The sequence below is a fragment of the Elephas maximus genome, chromosome 10 (genome assembly GCF_024166365.1).
Source record: "Elephas maximus indicus isolate mEleMax1 chromosome 10, mEleMax1 primary haplotype, whole genome shotgun sequence".
NCBI classification, from domain to species: Eukaryota; Metazoa; Chordata; class Mammalia; order Proboscidea; family Elephantidae; genus Elephas; species Elephas maximus.
Window position 1 is genome coordinate 102,109,389 of NC_064828.1, and position 24,788 is coordinate 102,134,176.

General features: G+C 42.7%; 1 protein-coding gene across 1 annotated transcript in view; it reads right to left on the reverse strand.

The window, feature by feature from the left end:
- Nucleotides 1-24,788, reverse strand: part of PTPN21 (protein tyrosine phosphatase non-receptor type 21) — an 83,193-nt gene that overhangs the window by 15,523 nt on the left and 42,882 nt on the right. The window contains exons 10-12 of the mRNA XM_049897418.1: nt 10,820-10,880; nt 10,078-10,162; nt 3,112-4,571 (exon numbers count right to left, since the gene is read on the reverse strand). Coding sequence (XP_049753375.1) covers nt 3,112-4,571; nt 10,078-10,162; nt 10,820-10,880 — 1,606 coding nt within the window. The remainder of the gene's footprint in view (nt 1-3,111; nt 4,572-10,077; nt 10,163-10,819; nt 10,881-24,788) is intronic.

The window sequence follows — 24,788 nt, forward strand, 5'->3', positions numbered from 1 at the left end:
TTGAGAAAGCGTCTTTTCATGCCTGATGTTCTGTGGGCCTTTACACAAGGAGGAGACTCTCATGCAAAAATAAGGGGATCAAAACATACTCCAATCATACAACTGTGTTAATATTGTAGGTCTTCAAAATAAGTGAGAATAAAATTTGTATTTTCAGAGAACCAAATTGATCAAAGTCTTGAGATTTCACTAAGCCTGACCAGGAGCCGTTGAGAACACACAGGAACAAAATAGGCTTAAATATGGGGCTTTACCCATGTTTATTGCAGCTCTGTTTACAATAGCAAAAAGTTGGAAGCAACCAAGGTGTCCATCAACGGATGAATGGGTAAATAAATTGTGGTATATTCACACAATGGAATACTACGCATCGATAAAGAACAGTGACGAATCTCTGAAACATTTCATAACATGGAGGAACCTGGAAGGCATTATGCTGAGCAGAATGAGTCAGAGGCAAAAGGACAAATACTGTATAAGACCACTATTATAAGATCTTGAGAAATAGTAAACCTGAGAAGAACACATACTTTTGTGGTTACGAGGGGGGGAGGGAGGGAGGGTGGGAGAGGGTTTTTTTATTGATTAATCAGTAGATAAGAACTGCTTTAGGTGAAGGGAAAGACAACACTCAATACATGGAAGGTCAGCTCAATTGGACTGGACCAAAAGCAAAGAAGTTTCCGGGATAAAATGAATGCTTCAAAGCTCAGCGGAGCAAGCGCGGGGGTCTGGGGAACATGGTTTGCGGGGACTTCTAAGTCAATTGGCAAAATAATTCTATTATGAAATCATTCTGCATCCCACTTTGAAAAGTGGCGTCTGGGGTCTTAAATGCTAACAAGCAGCCATCTAAGATGCAGCAATTGGTCTCAACCCACCTGGAGCAAAGGAAAATGAAGAACACCAAGCCCACATGACAACTAAGAGCCCAAGAGACAGAAAGGGCCACATGAACAAGAGACCTACATCATCCTGAGACCAGAAGAACTAGTTGGTGCCCGGCCACAATCGATGACTGCCCTGACAGGGAGCTCAGCAGAGGACCCCTGAGGGAGCAGGAGAGCAGTGGGATACAGACCCCAAATTCTCATAAGAAGACCAAACTTAATGGTCTGACTGAGACTGGAGGAATCCCGGCGGCCATGCTCTCCAGACCTTCTGTTGACACAGGACAGGAACCATCCCTGAAGACAACTCATCAGACATGAAAGGGACTGGTCAGCGGGTGGGAGAGAGACGCTGATGAAGAGTGAGCTAATTATATCAGGTGTACACTTGAGATTGTGTTGGCAACTCTTGTCTGGAGGGGGGATGGGAGGATAGAGAGAGAGGGAAGCCGGCAAAATTGTCAAGAAAGGAGAGACTGAAAGGGCTGACTCAAGACGGGGAGAGTAAGTGGGAGTAGGGAGTGAGATGTATGTAAACTTATATGTGACAGACTGATTGGATTTGTAAACGTTCACTTGAAGCTTAATAAAAGTTATTATAAAAAAAAAAAAAAAAAATATGGGGCTTTACTCAAAACAAGTACCTCTGAGGAACAGGCTCAGGTCACACAAAGAACAAGCTCTTGATGTAATGGGAAGAGGGTTAACTATAACTGGGCCCTGTCCAACTGGCTCAGGAACTCAGGTACAGTTAGTGTGGGAAACACCAAGCTCTGGCCTCACCCTGAATCACTGATCACCAGCCCGTGTTCTCAATCTCAGCCAATTTGACACACTGGCCTTTGCTGTTCAGGTAGGTGAGTAGGATTATACTCCCAGGAAGAATTAAAAATAAACTCAAAATTCTAACCCAAAGTGATGAAAAGAAAATAAACACATTAAATCCATCAAACTTTGTTAAGTAGCTTTAGTCTGTGTATGGGTGCTATAAAATCGTGTTTTTCCTGCTTATGAAGAGGTTCACAGCATTGCAGAGGATCTAAGACACCAGGCCAGCACCCCACTTCAGAGATGGGCCCTGCAGTCTAAGTATACAGTCTGGCAGAGACGGGGGAGGATCCTGGCCACCAGGACAACGGGAGCAAAGGTATAAAGGCAGCACGTGGGCGACAGAATGGATGTGCCAATCACTTTAGCTTGGCTACAGGCATGGGTACAGGGCATGGGGGCAGCAGGGTGGAAGTGTGAGCTGTGAGGGCAGGAAGCCTGCGCACCACCGCTAGATGACAGAGGGGACACGTCTGCATGACAAGATCCACAAGTGTTTGGCCAAAGGTTGGAGACTCAAAGTTAAAAAGTTTCCATGGAAAGACAGGGAATAGCAAGGCTTAGTCAAGCAATCATTACTGAAGAGAGGATCATACGTGTAATACTTCGATGTAGAAAAGTAGAAAATAAGAGAAGGTGGCAAAGAAAAATATGGGTCTAAAATTCCAGCTCAGTCACTTACTAGTTGTGCAAACTTGGCCAAGTTAATGTAATGTCACAGAGTCTATTTCCTCATCTGCAAAACGGGACTAATAACAGGCTTCCCATAAACAAGGTGGTAGGCAGACACTGTGCTCAGCACTGCTAATGAACGCTCTGAGAGAGGCGCCTATCCGTGTTTGTTTCAAACAGGTAAGAAGTGCTTAGCGGACAGTTACTGTTTCGATGTTGGGAAAACTTAGTTTAAAGGATGTTATTCCTAGTTGGGACCCCTGGTGGCACAGTGGTTAAACACTCCGCCGCTAAGCAAAAAGTCAGTGGTTCAAACTCACCAGCAGCTCCATGGGAGAAAGATACGGCAGTCTGCTTCCATAAAGACCACAGCCTTAGAAACAGTTCTATTCTGTCCTATAGGGTTGCTACAAGTCAGAATTGACTCAACAGCAACGGGTTTGGTTTTCATTTACTCCTAGTTAAGGAGTCCTGTCACAAACTGTTAAGCACTCACTACTAGCATAAAGATTGGCAGTTCAAACCCACCCAGAGGTGCCTTAGAAGACAGACCTGGTGATCTACTACTGAAAGGTCACAGCCTGGAAAATCCTACGGAGCAGTTCTACTCTGTATACGAGGGGTCCCCATGAGTGGGAATCAACTCGATGGCAACTACAAACGACAACATTCCTCGTTGCTTAGAGAGGGCCACACCGAAAGAGGCACACTGAACTCTTACCCCTAATGGCGGCAGTCCCTCCACGATGTTCTTCTTTCCCGAGAGGAGGTCGGACACAGGCCTTTTCTTCAGAGAATCCCTCCTTGCCCGGTACCTCCCTGATGTCGTGAGGTCGGACTCTGACATGGAGGGCATCAGCGGCCCATCTCTCCTAGGCCGCTGAGCTTCGGCCAGCATGCGAATGGGGCTGACGTCCCTCACCCTCTTCTCAGTCTCTGTGACATGGAGCTTGGGCTCGAGAATATGCAGAGGGCCGGCAAACGGAGCAACGGAACTGCAGGAATAGCTCAGCTGAGGCTCTTGGGAGTAATCGCCCGAGACAGCCAGGAGTTGCCGGGGCTCGTGTGCACAGGGAGACAGGGCCGCACAGGTTTTGTTCCCCTCTTCACAACCGTCCTCTTCTTCACTGCTATGTACCAGCATAGTGGCGTCTGAAAGAGATTTCTTATGGCCACATCTCAGGCTTTCCTGCTCGTCAGTCTCTCCTGCTTTTGTTCTTTCCATGAGGACACCGGGCTGGGAGCCTGCTGAGGCTGCCCGCGGTGCCACATCCGCTGCCGAGGCAGACATGGTCCTCTCTTTAAGCCTCATGCCTTCAAAGCTGTGAGCCAGGCCAGCGATCTCAATGCTATTCCTCTTCCGTAACTGAGCGTGCCGGGCCGAGGTGAGCGGCTCGCTGACCTCCTGGAGAGAGTGGGCCACCGGCAAGCTGTCCTCCTGGAACGTCTGCACCGAGTGATGGACCCGCCGGGTGATGAGATCCGGGTTGCTGCTGCTTATGTAGAGGTGGCGCGACAGGTCCGGGGTGCTGTTGGCAGGTCTCGGGTACTGGTAAGGGGGGGGTGGGCGGTACACCTGTGTCTTCATGATGTTGGGAGCGGGGTAATCGTGGGCCTGGAGCTGCGCGTTGGTCAGCTCGGGCACACTGACTGCCCCCACCACAGGCCGCCTCTCTGCAGGGTACGGATAGGGAGACTGGCTGTGGAAACTATAGTTTAAGTTGAATGGGTAGTGCACCGACTGGGGCGAGGTGAAGTGTGCATGCTCCCGAATTTCAGGCTGGCTGTAGACCAGGGCGTCGGGCCTGCTGTAAGCATATGAATTGCCAATGTTGAGATTTCGCAGCGAGTGACTCTGCCTTTCTGCGTGCATCATGCCTCTGTTCAGCTGCTTCATCACGGTCTCGTAATCCGGGGTAGGGCGGTAAGATGGGGGTATCAGGGCGCTATGCCGATGTGACGGGACACAGTCAGGTCTCATGACGTCACTTCCAGTAATACTCGGGTTAGAGGACATAGGGGAGGGCTGCAAGTAGGGCTGGGGATTATTTAAGGAGTTAGTGCTGTGTGCACTGTAGACGCTACCATTACGGATTCGACCACTGAGGTCAACCTGGGCTCTATCCAAACTTGTCTGAGAGTGACAATAGTATCCATTCTGGTTGTTCACAAACAGGTTATCTGGGAAAAAAAAAATATATATATATATATTTAAAATGTATTTAAAAAATTTTTTAATGTATTAAATTGGACCAATTACTACAGTCAAATACTGAGACAGGCACTGAACTGCTATGACATTCAATGTGGCTTATAAAAATCTATCAGCGAACCTGAGCACCTTGTTTCCCAGAGCCTCAGCTTCCTCATCTACAGAACAGGGACTCTGCCTGCTTTTGCTAGTCAGGAGCTGACACTCAATAAAGATTAGCCAAATCTAAGGCCAATATGAAGAGAGCCATTCATTCCAAAACCTGCACACAACTGTTTATAGCAGCTTTACTCGTAACCACCAAAACTTGGAAGCAAACAAAATGTCCTTCAATATGGATAAACACTGCTACTTCCATAAATGGAATATTACTCAGTGATAAAAAGAAATGAGCTAATAAGCCATGAAAAGACATGGAGGAAACTTAAATGCATATTGCTAAGTGAAAAAAGCCAGTCTGAAAAGGTCACACAGTATATGATTCCAACTATATAACATTCCGGAAACTCTGATGGCATAGTGGTTAAATGGTACGGCTGCTAACCAAGAGGTCAGCAGTCCGAATCCACCAGGCACTCCTTGGAAACTCTATTGGGCAGTTCTACTCTGTCCAATAGGGTCGCTATGAGTCAGAATCGACTCAACGGCAGTGGGTTTGGTATATGACATTCTGGAGAACGAAAAACTACAGGGGCAGAAAAGATCAGTGGTTGTCAGGTATTCGAGGCAGGAGGGGGTGAGTGGGGAAGGAGAGAAGGATGAATAGGTGGAGCACAGGGCATTTTTAGGGCAGTGAAACTATTCTCCATGATACTATAAGGGTGGATACATGACATTATACGTCTGGCAAAACCCATAAAGTGACTCCTAATATAAACTACACACTTTAGTTAATAATAACGCACCAACAGCCATTTATCAGTTCTAACAAATGTATCACATTAATGCAAGATGTTAATAATAGGGGTAACTGTGAGGAGGGAGAGGGGGTATATGGGAGCTCTACTTTCTATGCAATTTTTCTGTAAACCTAAAACTGCTCTAAAAAAATAAAAGGTTTTTTTTTTTTTTTTAAAATACACTGGCATCACAAAACACTGTATTTTTATGAAAGTCAAAAACGTGTTTTACTAGAAATATGAAAAGGGCTTTCTAGAACTCTGGGAACTGGAGGCAGATATAATGTTCAGGGTGTCAGGCTACTGACTCTGCTTTCTCTCCCTGGGTAGGAATGTGGCCTTCTTGATGCTGAGCTGGTTCAAGAACCAACTGTCTGTAGACACTTCGTTATACAGAATTCTAGATTGTTCGTATAGGATCTTCCAGAATGGCGATAAAAGCTTCGACTACAAAAGGGCAATGGTACAGCAGGATCTGAGCTCTTCCAGGTCCGACAGCATCTCCAATAGCTGTACATGCTGTGCCCTGTGCAGTGACCAAGAAGAACTAGGCCCCCTGCCCTAGCCACCACGCATCAGTAAGATAGGGGAGCCGTGGCTAACAGTCTGAGTCAGGCGCCCAGTCTAGTCTTACAATGGCTACCTGTATGGGCCTGCCAAGGGTTGCAAGGGGGCATGTTTGTTCCTGCCAATCTGTAGCTCACCTGAAACACTGCTGCTAATGAGGGTGATTTCTAACATCTCAAAGAAAATCAGCATCAAGTCCTTCAGATAACGGTTCCTTTGAAAAGTAATCTTTTTGTGATTCAAAGCTCCATGACAGTTTAAGTAACAAGTGATAACCAAAACGACAGACCAACCCTAGTATGTGGACTTTATTCTGACTGCACATGCAGCTACTCAAAGAAACAGCCCTCAGAAGGCCACATTGTGTTCTTCCTGCTGACACACAATGCTTCCTTGTCACTGTACTTTTCCTACATTTGTAACACTCTGCCATCTCTAAGTCTCTAGAGTCCTCCTTCTGCCCACTCTCACCACAGCTCAGTGGCTCTGGTGCTGATTCCTCATCTGGGCTGGAATAATACCCCCTGGTGGCACAGTGGTTAAGAGCTCGGCTGCTAACCAAAAGGTCGACAGTTCAAATCCACCAGCTGCTCCTTGGAAACTCTATGGAGCAGTTCTACTCTGTTCTACAGGGTCACTATGAGTTAGAATCGACTCAACAGCAACGAGTTTGGTTTTTGGTTTGGTCTGCCTGATGTCTCTGCCTCCAGGCTCCCTACACCCCACAAACCAGACTATCATCAGTGAGCCTGTGTAGGGATGTGGCCTCCTTGATGCTAAGCTGGTTTGGAAGTAACCAAAATGTCCTTCAGTATGGATAAACAAAGAGTTGTACATGCACACAATGGAATAATACTCAGCGATAAGAAGCCATGAAAAGACATCGAGGAAACTTAAATGCATAGTGCTAAGTGAAAAAAAACAGTCTGAAAAGGTCACATAGCATATGATTCCAACTATAGGAGATTCTGATAAAGAAAAAAGAGCCCTTCTGCCAGAACAAAGTCCACTTCCTAGACTGTGGTCTATTACTTTGATAATCACTTGTCACTTAAACCGCCATGGAGCTTCTGAATCACAAAAAGATTGCTTTTCAAAGGAACTGTTCTCTGAAGGACTTGATGCTGATTTTCTTTGAGATGTTAGCAATCACCCTCATTAGATGTAAAAGCATATCCTAAGAACGGAAGATGACTCAAGTACAGGTAAATAAAAGGGGAAAGGTGTGCACAAAAATCAGCAGAGCTCATGGAAAGGGGAAGAGAGGCATGTTGTAGGAGTCTGGAGATGGAAAGGGTCACCCCCAGCTCAGGCTGGCTTGATGGAGACAGAGAAGGGCTAATCGAGAACAGCCTCACAGAAGACATGGCATTTCAGAGGCCTTGGAGTCCAGGTGGGTGGGGTAGGCATGTCCAGCTTTCATCAGGAGTCAGGTCTCTCTACTTCCAGGGGCACAAAGGGTTACTCCTCCTCACCATGACGTTAGACACATCCATGGTCAGCTAACAGTCAAGGAAAGTGAGCAGAGGGTTAAGAGCTAGTGCCATATCCATGCTCTCTTCCTTCTGCCACCCAACCAACCCCATTCCAGGAGGAAGAGTCCTCCCAGCCCGAGCCATTGAGGAAGGCAGAGACCCTCTGCCAGTGCAGAATGGACTGGTGACCTGATAAAAAAGTAAGCTTGGCTGTTTTAAGTTACTGAGAGTTTAGCATCATTTGTTACCACAGCCTAACCTAGCCTATCCTGACTAAACGGTAGCATGTGGACAGGAGGTGCAGGGGACAAGGGCATTCTGGGAGAAAGAACAACATGGGCAAAGCTGGGAGACCACTCTCAGAGCGCACACTCAGGTTGGCTCCTGCATCAGGTAGCTAGAGAGGAGTAAAATAACAATGGGAAGAAAGATTGGAAAAAGTAGGACAAAGGAAGATGGGGAGAGTCTTGAACACCAAGTCAAAGAATGATACTGTCAGGGCTGCATGTCAGGGAAACTAGCCTGGCAGCCAAGTGCTAGATGAACCAGGAGAGTGGAGATCGAAGATCTCAGTTCATGTGCTGCAACAGCTAGTGAGAAGATTAAAAAAGAAGGATTGGGTTGGATCAGGAGTGGAGGGAGGGGTAGGAGAAGGTGGTCTGCAAGAGATATTACATGAGGAAAGAGGAAGAGGCAATAGGATTTGTAACTGACTGGGTTATATGCAGTTTAGAATCCAAATAACCAGGACAGTGACTTCATGCTAAAATGAAGGAACATGGGAAGGACAAGCTTATGGAATATAGGGATAAGTTCAAATTTATTATTTATTTTCATTTTCATCATGTCATAACTCTGGTACTATGTACTGGGTATTTCCCATATGCCAGGTACTCCGTTGAGGGCTTGACATGGGCTAGCTCCCTTAATTGTCACAACCACCCTATGAGGCAGTTGGAAATGTTGGGCTGGAGCACAGGAGTGAGGATGGGAAAGAAAATATAGATGTGGCAGTCATCCCTACTGAAAGCCCAAATTTGGATGAGATTGCTATGGCAGCTTGCCAAAGAAGGGAAGAAGGTCACAGGCAGCCTTTGGGGCACCACGAAAGATACTGGCAGTGTAAGGAAAGGTGCAGGGTCAGAGAGGAGGGAGGGAGGACTCAGAGTACTGGGAAGAGATTTTCAAGGAGAGAATGACTGGATTTGGGGGGGTGGGTAAAGGGGGCCTGGGTGCTCTGGCCCTATAAGAGGACAACTTTAACAGAGCACCACAGGCAGAGGAAGAGGCAATCAGCAAGCAGAAGAAGCACACGGAGATTATTCTTAGAAGGGGATGATAAAGGAAAGAAAAAAATAAGTCATACCATAGTATACAGACAGAGGAGAGCAAAACACCTTCAGGATGTTTGTAGACTGAGGGGAATGAATGAGTAGCAAGGAGAGATTAACAAGGCAGAGAGAAGAGGAGAGGAAGGGGCTGGGGTCACATGTACAAAACAAGGGCAGACTGCAAGGAGGAGAGGAGAGTGAAGAAGAGACAAACACATCCTCAGGTGAACCCTCTTGGCAATCACACCCGAAAGCACTGCTCCTCAACTGCCTACCTCACCACGTGCAAATTCTCATCTTTACACATAACACCCGAGACAAAGCACTCACAGCCATTCTTCTAGTCCCTCCACGCATCGCTGCCTAACAATTTCCTACCTGAGAGCCCACTGAATGGCTCTGCTCTACGAACATTCCCTTCCTAATGCTGTGCCATGGGTACCATGGCATTCACTGTCCCCTAATACCAGAAGCAGCAATTCCAATCAAGTACCTGCCCACTACCCCTACCTGTTGAAATCCACCCATCTCTCAAAGTCCACTTCACCTTCGTCCAGTCTCCCCATCACGGTAAGAGTCCCTCTCGCACCGAAAGGTACAGCAATCGCGTGCTCTCTGTCATCAAACCAATCATGCTCTCTTTGTATTCAAGTTATTTGTGTACTTGTCTTATCCTCCTTCTTAAAATATTAGATTACTCATCTGCATAAATCTCCTTGGCCTTTAGTAGAGCCTTGTAGACAGAGTTTCCAGTAAATGTCTGTTAAATGAATGCCTGAGACTCAGCATCAGAGGTGCTGTCCTACACACAGCTCCCTTGTCACTTGAAAACTGCAAAAATAAAATGTCTAAACCTTTACAATAAAAAGTCCTCAGGCAGGGAAAAACCAAAGTGACCTTGGGACAACGTGTGCCACAAAGCAAGGATACGCTCAAGGACTAAAGGCACAGTGTTAGAAGGACAGCTCCCATTGATCAAATTTGGGATCAACCGAATGTCAAGTTTGATACTGCATATTTTCTACACATGTCGAAGAGAGTGCATCTAACGGCTTCTTCTCTGAATCCAGGATGGCTGTAATAATGACAACAATTTTGGGCATAAGTTCTGCCACAACTAGCCTGGCTTCAATATCTCCAGGCCCTCAAAAATTTATTAATAGTAATAATTTAACACGGCATTTCAGAGATAGTGTACTTTACCTTGGGAAGAAGTGTATGGTTCTGTATAATGTCCATTATAATGTAGCTGGGGTGGGGGAGGCATCCCATACGGCTGGGGTTTTGGCTAAGAAATGCAAAGTTGGAAACAGGGTTAGAACACATTGCCCCATACATATGCATTATATAATATACATAAAGTAATTCTCTGTTGGTTTCTTTCTCTCCATTAAAAAGCTTTTAAAGAGGTTCAATATATTACATGCAGAAAATAAGCATTTAGATGCTATAGCCCTTATCATTTCTAACATTTTCAATATCCATCTAATGCAATGCCAAGCCCTACACACTGATTCCAAGGGCACTGGATGACACAACAAAATAATCTACATGCAAAAAGTTAAGAGCAAAAAAGAATAGGCACCAATTTCCCCAATTATTGTATAAAACATTTGAATATAAAAGCTGGTATGTATTATATTTAACCTTATTAGACCAAGTTCAATAGTATTTTAAATACCTGCTAACTTATGATTACTCTTGACTCAGTAGTCAAAAGGATAACATTTTTAATATTAGGTTGGAGCTAAAATTTAAGTAGATGCAATATAATAAATATTAGATTGGATCTACAGAAAACTGTCATTTCTTTGGTTAAAAATTATCAAGTACCAGCACACTTTTATGGTTCAAATACAAAATCAAAAACCACTAAAGGCATGTTTTTTCAAGAAAAAATGGCATCACTAAAAGTAAAAAAAACACAGTTTTCTTTCTTTCTTACCAGAGACATCCTTGAAGAAGACCTCCTCCTAACTGGGTTCACTGTGACACTCTGAGTTTGCCTATAAAATAAGATATGTCTTTGAGAAGAGCCTGTTGTATAACTATACAGTATTCTTAATTCTACCAAAGTAAATTAAGGTTTAAAAAGGTAAAAAGACCCTGTAAACCTTCATCTGAAGTACAATTTAAAGAAAAAAAATTTTTTTAAGGTAAAAAGAAAATCTTTTAAAGCAAAAAATACAAAACAAACCAATTACAAATTAGAGAAAAGAAAGGAGATTCTCTGTCCTCACTTGGGGCCTCGGCCCATTCCTGCACCCCTGACCCCTCCGACCACATTCTGGGGTTTGAGCCTCTTCCTGGAGCATCAGTGGCCTGTACCACCAGAGGGGTCACCAGGAGTGTCCTTCCCTAGCCCATCCAGAAAAAACTACTGGGTGGACATTAGAGGGGGAGAAAGAACACAAGGCTAGATCATCCACAGACTCATCCCAGGGGAAGCAGGTTCAGTGCAAGTACATCTCTCCTGTCACCTAGGTTGGCACTGAACATCTCCATTAACTGACCTGAGGAGTGACCATCAACTAGCTGCCCACAGGCTACAAATATAGTGATAAGTTTATACTTTGGTACTTCGGAACCTATATTTCGTGTAAGGAACTAAATTAGGGAAAGCAGTAAAGTAGAAAATTTGGTTTAGTGAGCCTAGGGTAAACCACTCCACATTTCTTTGTAAGAAACTTCTCTCTGATTGGCTTTAAATGTACATGTTTTTAAAAAGCCATGTATCAGAGGAGACTTCCGTTTCCAACCAAGATAGTGTAACACAAGCCAGATTTACCTTCCCACCCTAAACAACTATAAGAACTAGGAGAAAACAACAAGAGTTTTCAAACACTGGAAATCAAGCAGCACAGAACAGTGCCCCCTAAGAAAGGGGAAACAAGTGAGGTGAACCCTCCAATTGCCCATGTTTACTGCCTGAAGAGTTTCCAGCCTGCATCAAAGCGAGGGGAACCCAGCCATTCAATAAAGGCTGCTTAGGTCCCGCCTAAAAAGGCTTAAAAAGTAAGCTTTAAAATGTTCACACTGTTTCCAAGTAATTTAACCACAATCCAGAACAATGCTAAAATTATTTAAAGAATACAAGAATACCTGATGACCAACAAGGTAAAATTCACAATGTCTAGAATCTAATAAAACATAACCATGTATACAAAGAAATGGGGAAATACAACCTATAATAAGGAGCAAACTCAATCAATCAAGAAATTACACAGGTAATAGAAACAGTAGGCAAGGACATTAAAGCAATCATTATAACTATGTTCAGTGAAATAAAACACAAGCATGTTAAGGGAAGACATGAGACATATAAAAAGACCCAGAACAAACTTGTAGAGATGACAATTTCTGATATGAAAAATATACTACATGGAATTAACAGATCAGACAGTGCAGAAGAAAGTATCAGTGAAAGTGAAGATGTAATGACAGGAACTATCCAAAATGAAACACACAGAGAAGAACGAACAGGCCATCAGTGAACTGTAGAACAACTTCAAGCAGCCCGATGTAAATGTAATCCAAGTTCTGGAAACAGGCAACGGAAGAGGAGGAACAAAAAATATTTGAAGAAATAATGGAAAAATTCCTAAATCTGATGTAAACTGTAAGCCAACCAATGAGTCCTAACCAAAAGAAATATGAAGAGATCTGTATCAAGGTATATCGAATTGCTTAAAACCTACACTAAAGCAGAAAATCATAAAAGCAGCAGAAGAAATAGAAACATTACATGCTGAGAAAGAAAGAATGACAGGAGACTTTTCATTCAAAACAATATAAGCCAAAAGTCACTGGAGCAACACCTTTAAAGTACAGAAAGAAAAACAACAACCATCAGCCTACAATTCAAAAACGAAGGAAAAATAAAGACTTTTTATACATACAAAACTCCAACACTTAAAGACCTATACTACAAAAAGTACTAAAGGAAGTCCTTCAGGTAGAAGGAAAATGATACCAAATATCTGGATCTACACTAAGGACTAAAAAGCACTGGAAGTGATAAATATAAGAGTAAATGTACAATCATTTAAAAATATAATCTAATGCTTAAAAAAGGAGTCCTGGTGGCTAAATGGTTAAGCTCTCAGCTGCTAGTCAAAAGGTCAGCAGTTCAAACCCACCAGCCACTTTGCAGGAGAACGATGTGGCAGTCTGCTTTCATAAAGATTACAGCCTTGGAAACCCTATGGGGCAGTTCTACTCTGTCCTATAGGGTTGTTATGAGTCAGAATAGACTCAATAGCACACAGTAACAATGTTTAAAGAAAAGAAAAAAGAATGTACAAACCCGCTGCTCAGACTCACAGTGACCCTAGAGGACAAAGGAGAACTGCCCCATAGGGTTTCCAAGGAATGCATGGTAGATTCAAACTGCTGACCTTTTGGTTAGCAGCCTTAGTGCTTAACCATAACACCACCAGGGTTCCCAAAAGAATGTAGAGCAGAGCAAAATGTATGAAACGATACCACAGAGGCTGAGAGAGGGGAAATGGAAGTATACTATAGGTTACTATACGCATGGTATTATAATATTACTTGAAAGTAGACTATGATAAGTTAAAGCTGTATACAACTAGCCAAAGAAAAACTTTTTTAAGAGGTACAGTCAGTTAGATCAGGAAAAAGAGAAAACACAAATTATCAAAAACAAGAATGAAAAAGGGGACATCACTATAGATCCTAAGGAAATCTGGTGGCTCAATGGTTAAGTGCTCATCTGCGAACCAAAAGGTCAAGAGTTCAAACTCACCAGCCACTCCGTGAGAAAAGACCAGGCAATCTGCTCCTGTTGTTCTACTTTGTCCTATAGGGTCACGATGAATTGGAACTGACTCGATGGCACACAAAAACTACAGAACCTACATACATTAACAGCATAAGGGAATATCATGAACAACTTTAGGCCAACTACTGACACTTTTAAAGGAAATGGACACATTCCTTGAGAGGCACAAACTAACAAAGATCATTCAAGAAAAAGCAGGTAATCCAAACAGCACTATTAAGTAAACTGAATTTGTTGTTAAAAATTTTCCACAAAAATAAATAAATAAATAAAACACCCAGGCCCAAATGGCGTCATTGGTGAATTCATTCTATCAAACATTTAAGGAAGAAATAATATCAACTCTACATAAACTATTTCAGAAAGCTGAAGGGGAGGGCCGGAATTCTTTGAAGCCAGCATTAAGTACCCTGATACCAAAATCAGACAAAGACAAGTAGGAAAAAAAACAAAACCATAGACCAAAATCTTTCATGAAAAATTCTTAACAAAATTTTAGCAAATTGAATACATCATTACAAAGTGGGAATTACCCCAGGAATGCAAGACTGAGTTCAACACTCAAACATCAATGTAATTCATCATATTAATAGACCAAAAGGAAGATTTAAAATACAATCACCTCGATGGATACAGAAAAACCATTTTTTTAAACAATCAATGACCATTCATAAGAAAATAAACAACCAAATATACCAAATTCATGGATTGGAAGAATTGGTATTTTTAATATGCCAATTATCCTCAAACTGATCCACAGATTCAACACAATTCCAGTCAAAATTCTATTAGGATTTTTTATAGGTATCAACAAACTGTTCTCAAATTTGTAGGAAAAGGCAAAGGAACTCAGATAACAAAGCAATTTGAAAAAGAACAAAATTTGAGGGCTAACAATACCTGATTTCAAGGCTTACTATAAAGCTACATTAATCAAGACAATGTGGTATTCGCAAAAGGAATTATAAATCAATAAAGCAGAATAAAGAGTTCAGAAATAGACACACGAACACGGTTAACTGATTTTTGGCAAAGGTGCACAGGAGCAAATGGACTGTAGACCTAAAGGTAAAACTAGGAAACTTACAGAAAGGTCAGTCAAGGGACAGCTGTGCCTGGCTAAACACCAGAATGAGGGGAAGGGGATGGAATGAGTTTAAAAGAATGCAGATGGCCTGTGTCCCAACAGCAGATATAGTTTGCTAATCTGTAACCAACATCAAAGGAGTTCGGGTGGTGAAATGATTAAGTATTAGGCTGCTAACCAAAAGATTCGCAGTTTGAACCCACCAGCAGCTCCACTGGAGAAAAGACCTGCCAATCTGCTCCCGTAAAGATTATAACCTAGGAAACCCTATGGGACAGTTCTACTCTGTTGGGTCCCTATGAGTAGAAATCAGTTAACAACCAACATCAATTGCTCATACGTCTTCATTATAGTCACACATCACTTAACATCCATGATCTGTCTGTGAAATAGGACATTATGTGATTTGGACGTTATGCAAACACCGTATTACAGTTTATATGGGCAGGCCCCCGTGTTCCATGCCTTGAAGAGCAGGAGCTGCCTGGGCCCCACAGCCTCCGTTCACTGGACAAAGCCCAAGAGCTGTATCCACTAGATACAGGAGGCCAGTCTTGCTGGGTGTGTGGCTGTGGCCAGGCAGGGGCTACACTGGCAGATGGATCGGAATTTTGTGCATGTCCGGGCGCAGAGAGATGGTCATGGGGACCGAGTGGTGAGTGGATATACAGGTACTAGGAGCGCAGCTGGCAGTGGTGGCCCTGGCTGCCACCACCCTGCTGGTCTAGCTGCTTCCTGATCATGCACAGCCACCACCAGGAGCCAGAAGCCCACGAGTACCCCTGCCTGGCTGGCAAACATGGAAGTAGAGGAGCTGCAGCAGTGCACAGGGAGTGAATGGCTGCACAGCTTCTGGGTAGATGAATGAAGCCAGGAGGGAGGAAGAAGGAAGAAGAGGTAGAAGAGAGGCTCTGCTGGGATTGGGATGTGCCCTGGAGCCCCAGTGCTCATTTGCTCTTGGGGTTTGGAGTCTTTAAAACCATTGTTGTTGTTGTTGTGTTAGGTACCCTCAAGTTAGTTCCAACTCATAGTGACCCTATGTACAACAACAAAACACTGCCTGGTCCTGTACCATCCTCACAATCATTGTTATGCTTGAGCCCACTGTTGTGGCCACTGTGTCAACCACTAGGGGGAAATAATACACAAAAGGAGAACTGCTTTCCTGTTTTAAAAACAACAAAAAAAAAACCTTATGGGACCACAGATGTTTACGCGGTCAGACGTTGCCAGAACGGATGTTACGCAGTGATTGACTGTATTTCTTTAAATATCGTTCTCATAGCGCATGATATTTTTAAAGTGAACAGTTATCAGAAATACTGATTAAGGTGCTGTGTTTAGTTATTTGAACAAAGAATTACATTTTGGCTTTTAAAAAGCATAACAGAGGGAAATGCACGTGCTCTTTTCTCTCAGGATCACTACAGTGCAGAGAACCACAAAGCTTCACCATCCACAAACAGGCTGGTGCTAAAGGAGAGAAAAGGAATCTTGACCACCAAGCCCATAGTGATGGGAAGTTATCACCAGGTTCCATACTGAAAACAAGGTCACTTATGTCCAGAAATGAAGTCTGCCTTTTGATGCCTTTTAAGAGCTGGTATTTGCTCGACATTGTATAACTTTGAATGCCAAACAATACTAAGGAATGCCAGACAGACGTTTATCGAATAATCAGATTTTTAACTCTTCACAGCAGATTCCAACTTTGAATTAATTAGGTTAAAAAGAAAGAAAAAAAAAAAAGACACATAAAAGTCCATTTGTAACTCTCTTGTTTTTAAACATAGGCAGAATTTTTTTTGATCTTGTTAGTGATGGGATATCTGTGCCTGTGCACATCTGCTCAGCTTTACTGAAAGTAAGATCTAGGACCTGGACCAAAGGAGGGTGAAGAACACCAAGGACACAAGGTAATGACCCACCCAAGAGACAGAAAGGGCCACATAAACCAGAAACTCCATCAGCCTGAGACCAGAAGAACTAGATGGTGCCTGGCTATAACCGATGACCACCCTGACAGGGAACACAAGAGATAACCCCTGAGGGAGCAGGACAGCAGTAGGATGCAGACCCCAAGTTCTCGTGAAAAGACCAGACTTAACGGTCTGACTGAGACTAGAAGGACCCCAGTGGTCATGGCCCCCAGAGCTTCTGTTGGCCCAGCACGGGAACCGTTCCTGAAGCCAACTCTTCAGACATGGATTGGACTGGACAATGGGCTGGAGAGGGATGCTGGTGAGGAGTGAGCTTCTTGGATCAGGTGAACACTTGTGACTATGTTAGCATCTCCTGTCTAGGGGGGAGATGAGAGGGTAGAGGGGGTTAGAAGCTGGCGGAATGGACACAAAAAGACAGAGTGGAGGGCAGGAGCGGGCTGTCTCGTTGGGGGGGGAGCAATTGGGAGTATACAGCAAGGTGTATGTAAGTTTTTGTGTGAGAGACTGACTTGATTTGTAAACTTTCACTTAAAGCACAATAAAAATTAAAAAAGAAAATAAGATCTAGAAACCTAAACACACTGGATTCTTGGCTTTGTTGATGACATGTCACATAATTTTATCAAAGCACTTCTTTTTAAACCTTTTACCATCTGTCCTGGCTTGTGGCACTAATGTGACACATAATTACTGATTACAAACATATTTTGAGGACTTTTAGATACGACACCAAAAGCATAAGCAGCAAAAAAGACAAAACAGATAAACTGGACTTCATCAAAAATTTTCAAAGCTTGTACATAAAAGGATTTTATCAACAAAAACAAGAGACAACCTATAGAATCAGTGAAAATATTTGGGAACCACATGCTTTATAAGTGTTTGGTGTCTATAAGACATAAATAACTACTATAACTCAACAACAAACGACAGCCCAATCTAAAAAATGGGCAAAGTATTTGAATAGACATGTCACCAAAAAAGACATACAAATGGCCAATAAGCACATAAAAAGATGCTCAATATCGTTAATCATTACAGAAATGCAAATCAAAGCCACAATGAGATAATACTTTACACCCATTAGAAGGAATATTATTGGAGAAGTGGAAAACGGTAAGTGTTGGTGAGGATGTGGGGAAATTGGAACCCTCATCCATTGTTGGTGGGATTGTAAAATGGTACACCCGCTACGGAAAACAGTTTGGCGATCCCTCAAAGTTAAACATAGAATTGTCATATGATCAAACCATTCCACTCCAAGGTATACGCCCAGTAAGACTTGAAAGCAGGGAAACAAATACTTGCACACAAAATTTCAGTGTAGAACTATTCATTACAGCTGAAAGAAACAACCCAAATGTCTATCAACATATGAATGGATAAAGAAAATGTGGTATTTCCACACAATAGAATATGTATTCAGTCACAAAGAGAAATGAAGTTCTGATATACGCTAGACATGAATGAGCTTTGAGAACATACGCTGACAGAAATAAGTCAGATACAAAAGGACAACTATTGTATGATCTCACATGAAATATCTAGAATAGGCAAATACACAGACCAAAGTTTATTACTGTCTACCAGGGGCAGGTGGGAGGGGATAAGAGGGAGTTACTGTTTAAGGGCACTGAGTTTCTGTTAAAGGCGATAAAAAATGGGGGAATGGTGGTGATGGTTGTACAACATGGTGAATGTAATTAGTGTACCTGAATTACACACATAAAAATAGTTAAAATGGAAAATGGTCTGTTATATGTATTTTTACTACAATTAAATTTAAAAAGTATTTTGAGACCTTTGGTTATAGTATTCTAGGGATTAATCACTAAAAACTTCACAATCACAATCCATTTAATCAGCAAATCGACCATAATATGGAGTCTCACGTCTCACAATTTAACATTATTCTTAGCACTCTAAAAACTGGAACCTTATATTCAAACTCTGAACGTTGACTTATTTTTATAAGACGTTTGAGATAAACGAAAACTGGTGCTTATTAGGAACTTAACATCAATTGGTGGAAACAATTGTTTTTCCTGTTGGTTTTTTGAAACTAAGTGTTTTCTTTAATCATTTCCTTTCATTTATCATTGAAATCTATTAAGGTTCTTGATGAAAACAGATGTCTCTTTTCCAAGTAAGCTCCATGCTGCCATTATTTACATTCATCAACAATAATAAAATGGATGTTAATTCTATTGTACTACAAAAGTACTTATATCTGTTGGCAAAGCACTGCGGGGTCCTAACTGGAGGCCTCCTTCATCAAATAAGTCTCCATGGTATATCTGGGCTTTAAAAAAAAAACACTCCTTAACTACACATTAATATATTACTTAAAATCAATGTCCAGAATTTGAAGGCACTGCATTTTGCAGCCTTGAAGTTGACTCTTCCTCTAGAACTCCACTGCCAGAGCTAGGTGTAGGGAACAGAGTCCTCTGAAGTTTATATTCAGTCCCTCGCAGACTCACTCTCTAGATGAAGTGAACTTCTGTTTCAAAGTACTAAAATTCACAAATGTGAGTTAAAGGACAGCTGAGAGAATCCGCTAGCAACAAACTCCAAAAACATGTCCACAGTTGCTCAATCTGGAACAAAAATAAAACTTAAGTGTGTTAAATCCCAAATCCAAGGATTTGCTTAGGAGCGTAGGTGGCGACTCCCAACCACAACATCTATTCTGGCACCCTTGCTGGCAGCACCAAGTGTGGAGGCAAGCACTGCCCACTCCTGGGGCCAGTTCTGAAAAATACAACACCAAACAGTGCATGTTCCACCTACCAAAGTGTCTGCCCCGAGGTAGCCTCACCATAAATTCCAGTCTTCTAACTTCCTCTTTCTTCTTGGCAATGTTCTTGTAAGTGCAGTTTTCTTTGAGATCACCCATCCTAAGCTTAGTACACAAGAGAAAATGGTGTAACTACTGACTGAGTTTCTCAGGCTTTGGGGGGCAGTTACTACGCTGATCGGCACTGCTAAAAATGAGACAACGAAGGAACTCTTAGAAGAAATCGCTGGAATGTGTGCACTGGAGAAGACCAAACAAGAAAAGGCAGCCAGCCAGAGTAAAATAAATAATTATCCTTCAGTGAAATTATGCTAAGGACTGTAGATGACTATCTCTTGGCACCTGAATACCAACTCCATGAGGGCACTTTGGTTACGCTGAGTTTACAGATGAGGAAACTGATAGTCAGATTAATAAACTGCTCCAAGTCACACCACTAACAAGCAGCAGAACTGGCATTTGAACCCAGACAGGTCTGCCAGGTTCCTGAGCACAGGCTCCTAAACACTGATCATTTGTCTGACACCCTCCCCAATCCCAACCAAGTAAGTTCCATGAAGACAAGAGGACAGACCATGGTGTCTCTAGTGTCTGGCACACTGCCTAGCACACAAGGAAGCCCTCAAATGTTTGTTGAACAAATGAAGGACACAGTGAATGAGGAATGAAGATGACGCTTATTACTAAGCTTGACAGTGAAGCTCATATTTCTAGGAGTTTTCCGAATTTTGCTTTGCGAGCTAATTGTTTGCTTTCTTTTATGTTCATAGGTAATAAAAGGAGATGAATTTTTATATGAAAAAATGCACTGAAATGCCTAGAAAATGTTTGTCTCAATGACTTTCCTTTTGAGCCTGGGTAAAGGTAAGGAAGAACAAAAGTTCCCCTCTGGCCCTATACTAGGGTAGACCACAGCTGACTGTCCACGTGGCGTAAAGGTTGCTGACCTGGCTCTGTGACACCTACCCCTACTTGTCCTCACTCTCCCCCTGTTCTGGGGCTTAGGGTGGTAAAGAGAGGGTTGGAATAAGCTTTTTGACCCAATGGATTTACATTACTATCTCATTTAATTCCTAACTCTAAAACAACAGCAAGTAAAGGTCCCACAGTCCCCACCTTATAAATTAAAAAAAGGAAGACAGATTGTGATCAATACAACATTTTTAAGGCTTAAAACACTTGCACGATATAGAAAGATCATTCTGTTAACTAAAGTGCCTTTGTTTTGCTGGTAATAGGGAACCTAAGGTTGAGAAGGGAGAGTGCTGACATGTCATGGGGTGGTTAACCAATGTCATAAAACAATATGTGTACTGTTTAATGAGAAACTAGTTTGTTTTGTAAACCTTCATCTAAAGTACAATAATTTAAAAAATAAAGTACCTTTGTTTCAAGGGCAGAGGGCAGGGAGAGGGTCAAGACTCTTGTATCCTGCCATTCTGTAAAAACTAAAATACAGTCATCTGGGTCAAGGTTAAATGAATTGCCTAAGTCCATCCAAAGCACTATTATATTATGTATCAGGACCAGGGCTGAGGGGTGGAGGGAGTCACTCTAGTAGTAGGGTCCGCCAGTCAGCCCCGGCCTGATGCAGGCTTCCAGAACCCACTGTTCAGTCCAGGCCTGCCGCAGCTATACAAAATATGCTTGTCGCACCTAAGTTTACCCATCTGGACCACAAGAACAAGTTCTACCAATACTTGAGAATTATCATAATATTAAATGTAACTAAATATTCTGGGTTAAGAGCCTTAAAAGAAATCACTATAAAAATGAGTTATTTTAATTTTACTACCCATGAAAATATTGAAAATGAAGGATCCATTTACTTCACCTGGGGAACAACAGCTCCCAACAAAACGTATTAATTTCCCCCAGAATGAAGTGGGTATCATTCATGATAAATAAAGACGGAGGAATAGTTTGTGAATATGGACTTCCATAATCTATTTAACATATAGTGATTACAAACAAAATTTGGAAAATAGCCCTTTAAACATAATTACTCCATTTTAAAAAGATCTTATTTTCCTTGTACAGGTACAGTATATGCAAACTGAATGTGGCATATACGTAGTTTCATTCGCACTTGACAATAAACAGTAATATTACAAAAATTAAGACTTCTCAGATTGAGCCAAGACAGCCCTGGTGGTGCAGTGGTTAAAGTACTCGGCCGCTAACAAGAAGGCTGGCAGTTCAAACCCGCCAGCTGCTCCTTGGGAGAAAAATGTGGGAGTCTGCTTCCATAAAGATTATAGTCTTGGAAACCCTATGGGGCAGTTCTACTCTGTCCTATAGGGTCACTATGAGTTGGAATCAACTTGATGACAATGAGTTTTTTTAGAGCCTGAGCCACTGACCACAAAGAAACAATCATGTACTTACTTTCCATATAAATATTTAAATCATTGCCAGGTGGCTATTTGCAAAAACATTCTTTAAAAGAAAAAAAATTTACAAATAAATGAATATGGATGCCTATTGGAAAGGGATTCTGATTTATGGTTTCTTCAAGGTGACTGATTCTCCACTACTTTCCAGAAAGGTAATGAATTTCAGTCAGGTAAGGATGGCTCAGTATTATGAACTCTTAAACTTATGAAAAGGTTGTGTTATGAAAGACTGCATATCTATTGCTTGAATCTCAGAGCACATTTCTGCACAGAAATAATGTCACACATGGTGGGGTAACCAGGCCAGCCCAGAGGAGCCCCAATGTACCACCCTGAACCAACAGCACCACCGAATCTAGCCACCAGGGGGAGCTGAATACACAAACACACACAGAACTCCAAAACCTGGCAGCACACAGGAGAGGCTTCCCTTAGCGGCAAAGAAAGCAGAGGTTCCTCCCCTGTCAGTTAAAAAAAAAAAAAAGTCAGTTAGTGTCTACCAAAACCCCATCACCAGCCCCACAGTGACAACTCAGATGAAGACAAGTGTGGGAGGACGGAGAAGGGAAGAGAGGGGAACTGAAGCCCAAAGGGCTAAATGTAGGATGTTTCTCCTAAATGGAAGGACGCTGGTCACGTCCTTTCTTTTATTTCACAAGTCCCAAAAATGGACCTGGCTGTTTCTCTTCACACCACTGCTCCTGACCAGAGTTTTTTTCACGCTGTGAATCCTCATAAAACAGAAAGGACTTCACAGCCTTTTCCTTCCCCTCCTGGTCCCAGAGAACAAAATGTCTTTTTACTGTTTTTCCCCCTAGTTTATTATCAGCCATAAATGGAAAGCAGACAAGGAGCAAAGGGCTCTCTCCTCTGTGAACTCCCATCTCTGGCTCACTCAGGCTTCCATCATTCACCAAGCCCTCACGTACCAGGCACTTGCCAGACACAAGGACACAAAGACGAGTGGGATGAGGCCCAGTCCTCAACGAGCTCCACGGACAACAGACAATGGAGCTCCACCTGAAAGCAGAGACATGAACTGAGCTCCTCTAACAGTCTAGCACGGTGGCTAAGAGCACAGGCTCCAATCTTGCTGCTTCCACTTACTAGTCACATGGCAGGGGCAGACACTGCACTGCTCTAAGTCTCTGCAGCTTCATCTCTAAAAAACCCATTAAAACCAAACCTACCACCATCGAGTCGATTCCAAATCATAGCAACCCTACAGGACAGGGTAGGACTGCCTATAGGGTTTCCAAGGAGTGCCTGATGGATTCAAAATGCCAACCTTTTGGTTAGCAACCATAGCTCTTAATCACTACGCCCCTCATCTCTAAAGGGGGGGTGTATGATGGTGCCAAAAGAGGGTTACTGCAAGGATTTTGAGATGAAAGTGCTCAGCATAATGCTTGACACATACCCGAACCAATTGCCATCGAAATGATTCCAACTCATAGCAACCCTACAGGACAGATTAGAACTACCCATAGGGTACCTAGGCTGTAACTTTAAGGAAGCAGATCGCCATATATTTCTCCCACAGAGCAGCAGGTGGGTTCAAACCACCAACCTTCCGGTTAACAGCCAAGCACTTTAACCACTGTGCCACATAGTAAGCATTTGCTAGATCAGAATTATTGTTATAAAAAGGCAGGAAAAAAACCTAGAACTTTAGAGTGATACGAAGGACTAAGCAAACTAACTACTTGGTGCAGTTCAAGGCAGCTGCGTTCAAACTGGATCTTCAAAAGTGATTAAGTTCATCAGGGCCACAGACGGATCCTGATAGAAGGGTAGAAAAATGTGAACCAGAACTCATATTCTTAGGAAGTCCAGACTTGCTGGAACTGTTGAAGACTAGAGGACTACCTGAGACTAATACCCTGAGATACTCCATAACCTTGAACAGAAACTGCCCCCAAGGTCACATTTTAGCTGAACAACAGATTGGCTCATAAAATAAAGAATATTACCTGTGAGTACTACGCATCTTTAAAAAATCATCTATATGAGACCAAAATTATACTGGTAAGGAGTGGGCTTCTTGGATCAAGTGGACACATGAGACTATGTGGGCAGCTCCTGTCTGGAGGGGAGATGAGAGATCAAAGAGGGTCAGAAGCTGGCCGAACGGACATGAAAATAGAGAGTGGCGAGAAGGAGTGTGCCGTCTCATTAGGCGGAGAGCAACTAGGAGTGTTTATAAATTTTTGTATGAGAGACTGACTTGATTTGTAAACTTTCACTTAAAGCACAAATTAAAAAAAAAAAAATCATCTATATGAGACCACATGATCAACAATTACCATAAAGCAAAGGTAAAAGAGTAAGGGGACAGGGAAAACAATTACTTGGAATGAAACATCCAGAATGGAATGAATGAGCATGTTAACACATTGTCAAAAATGTAACCAACTGTCAGAGAACAATTTGTGTAGTAATTGTTAAACGAGAATCTAATTTGCTGTGTAAACTTTCACCGAAAACACAATAAAATACTATTAAAAAAAAAAAAAGAGAGTGACTAAAAGTTTGTCAGCAAGGCGGGCGAAGGGCATCCCAGCAAAGGCTTCAAGAGGGAATGGTAGATCAGGACTGCTGGGTTTTGGGGGCCAGGATTGAAAATAAGCTGGGTCGGGGGCAGATGAGCCCAGAGGAGGAGCAGCACAGGTGGTGGCACTTAACCCCATAGCTAACAGCAAGTGGGGAGGGGAGGCAGGGAACACGCTCAGTTGTGGTCCTGACCTATAACTGATAGCCATACTCCGTCCTTTGTTCCTCTATCCAGAAGACTGGCTGGAGACGGGTGAGGTGGCGCAGGCCAGATGGTCCAGGGGACAGAGGACAGTTTAAAGAAATGTTATGGAGATGGAGAGAAACTTTT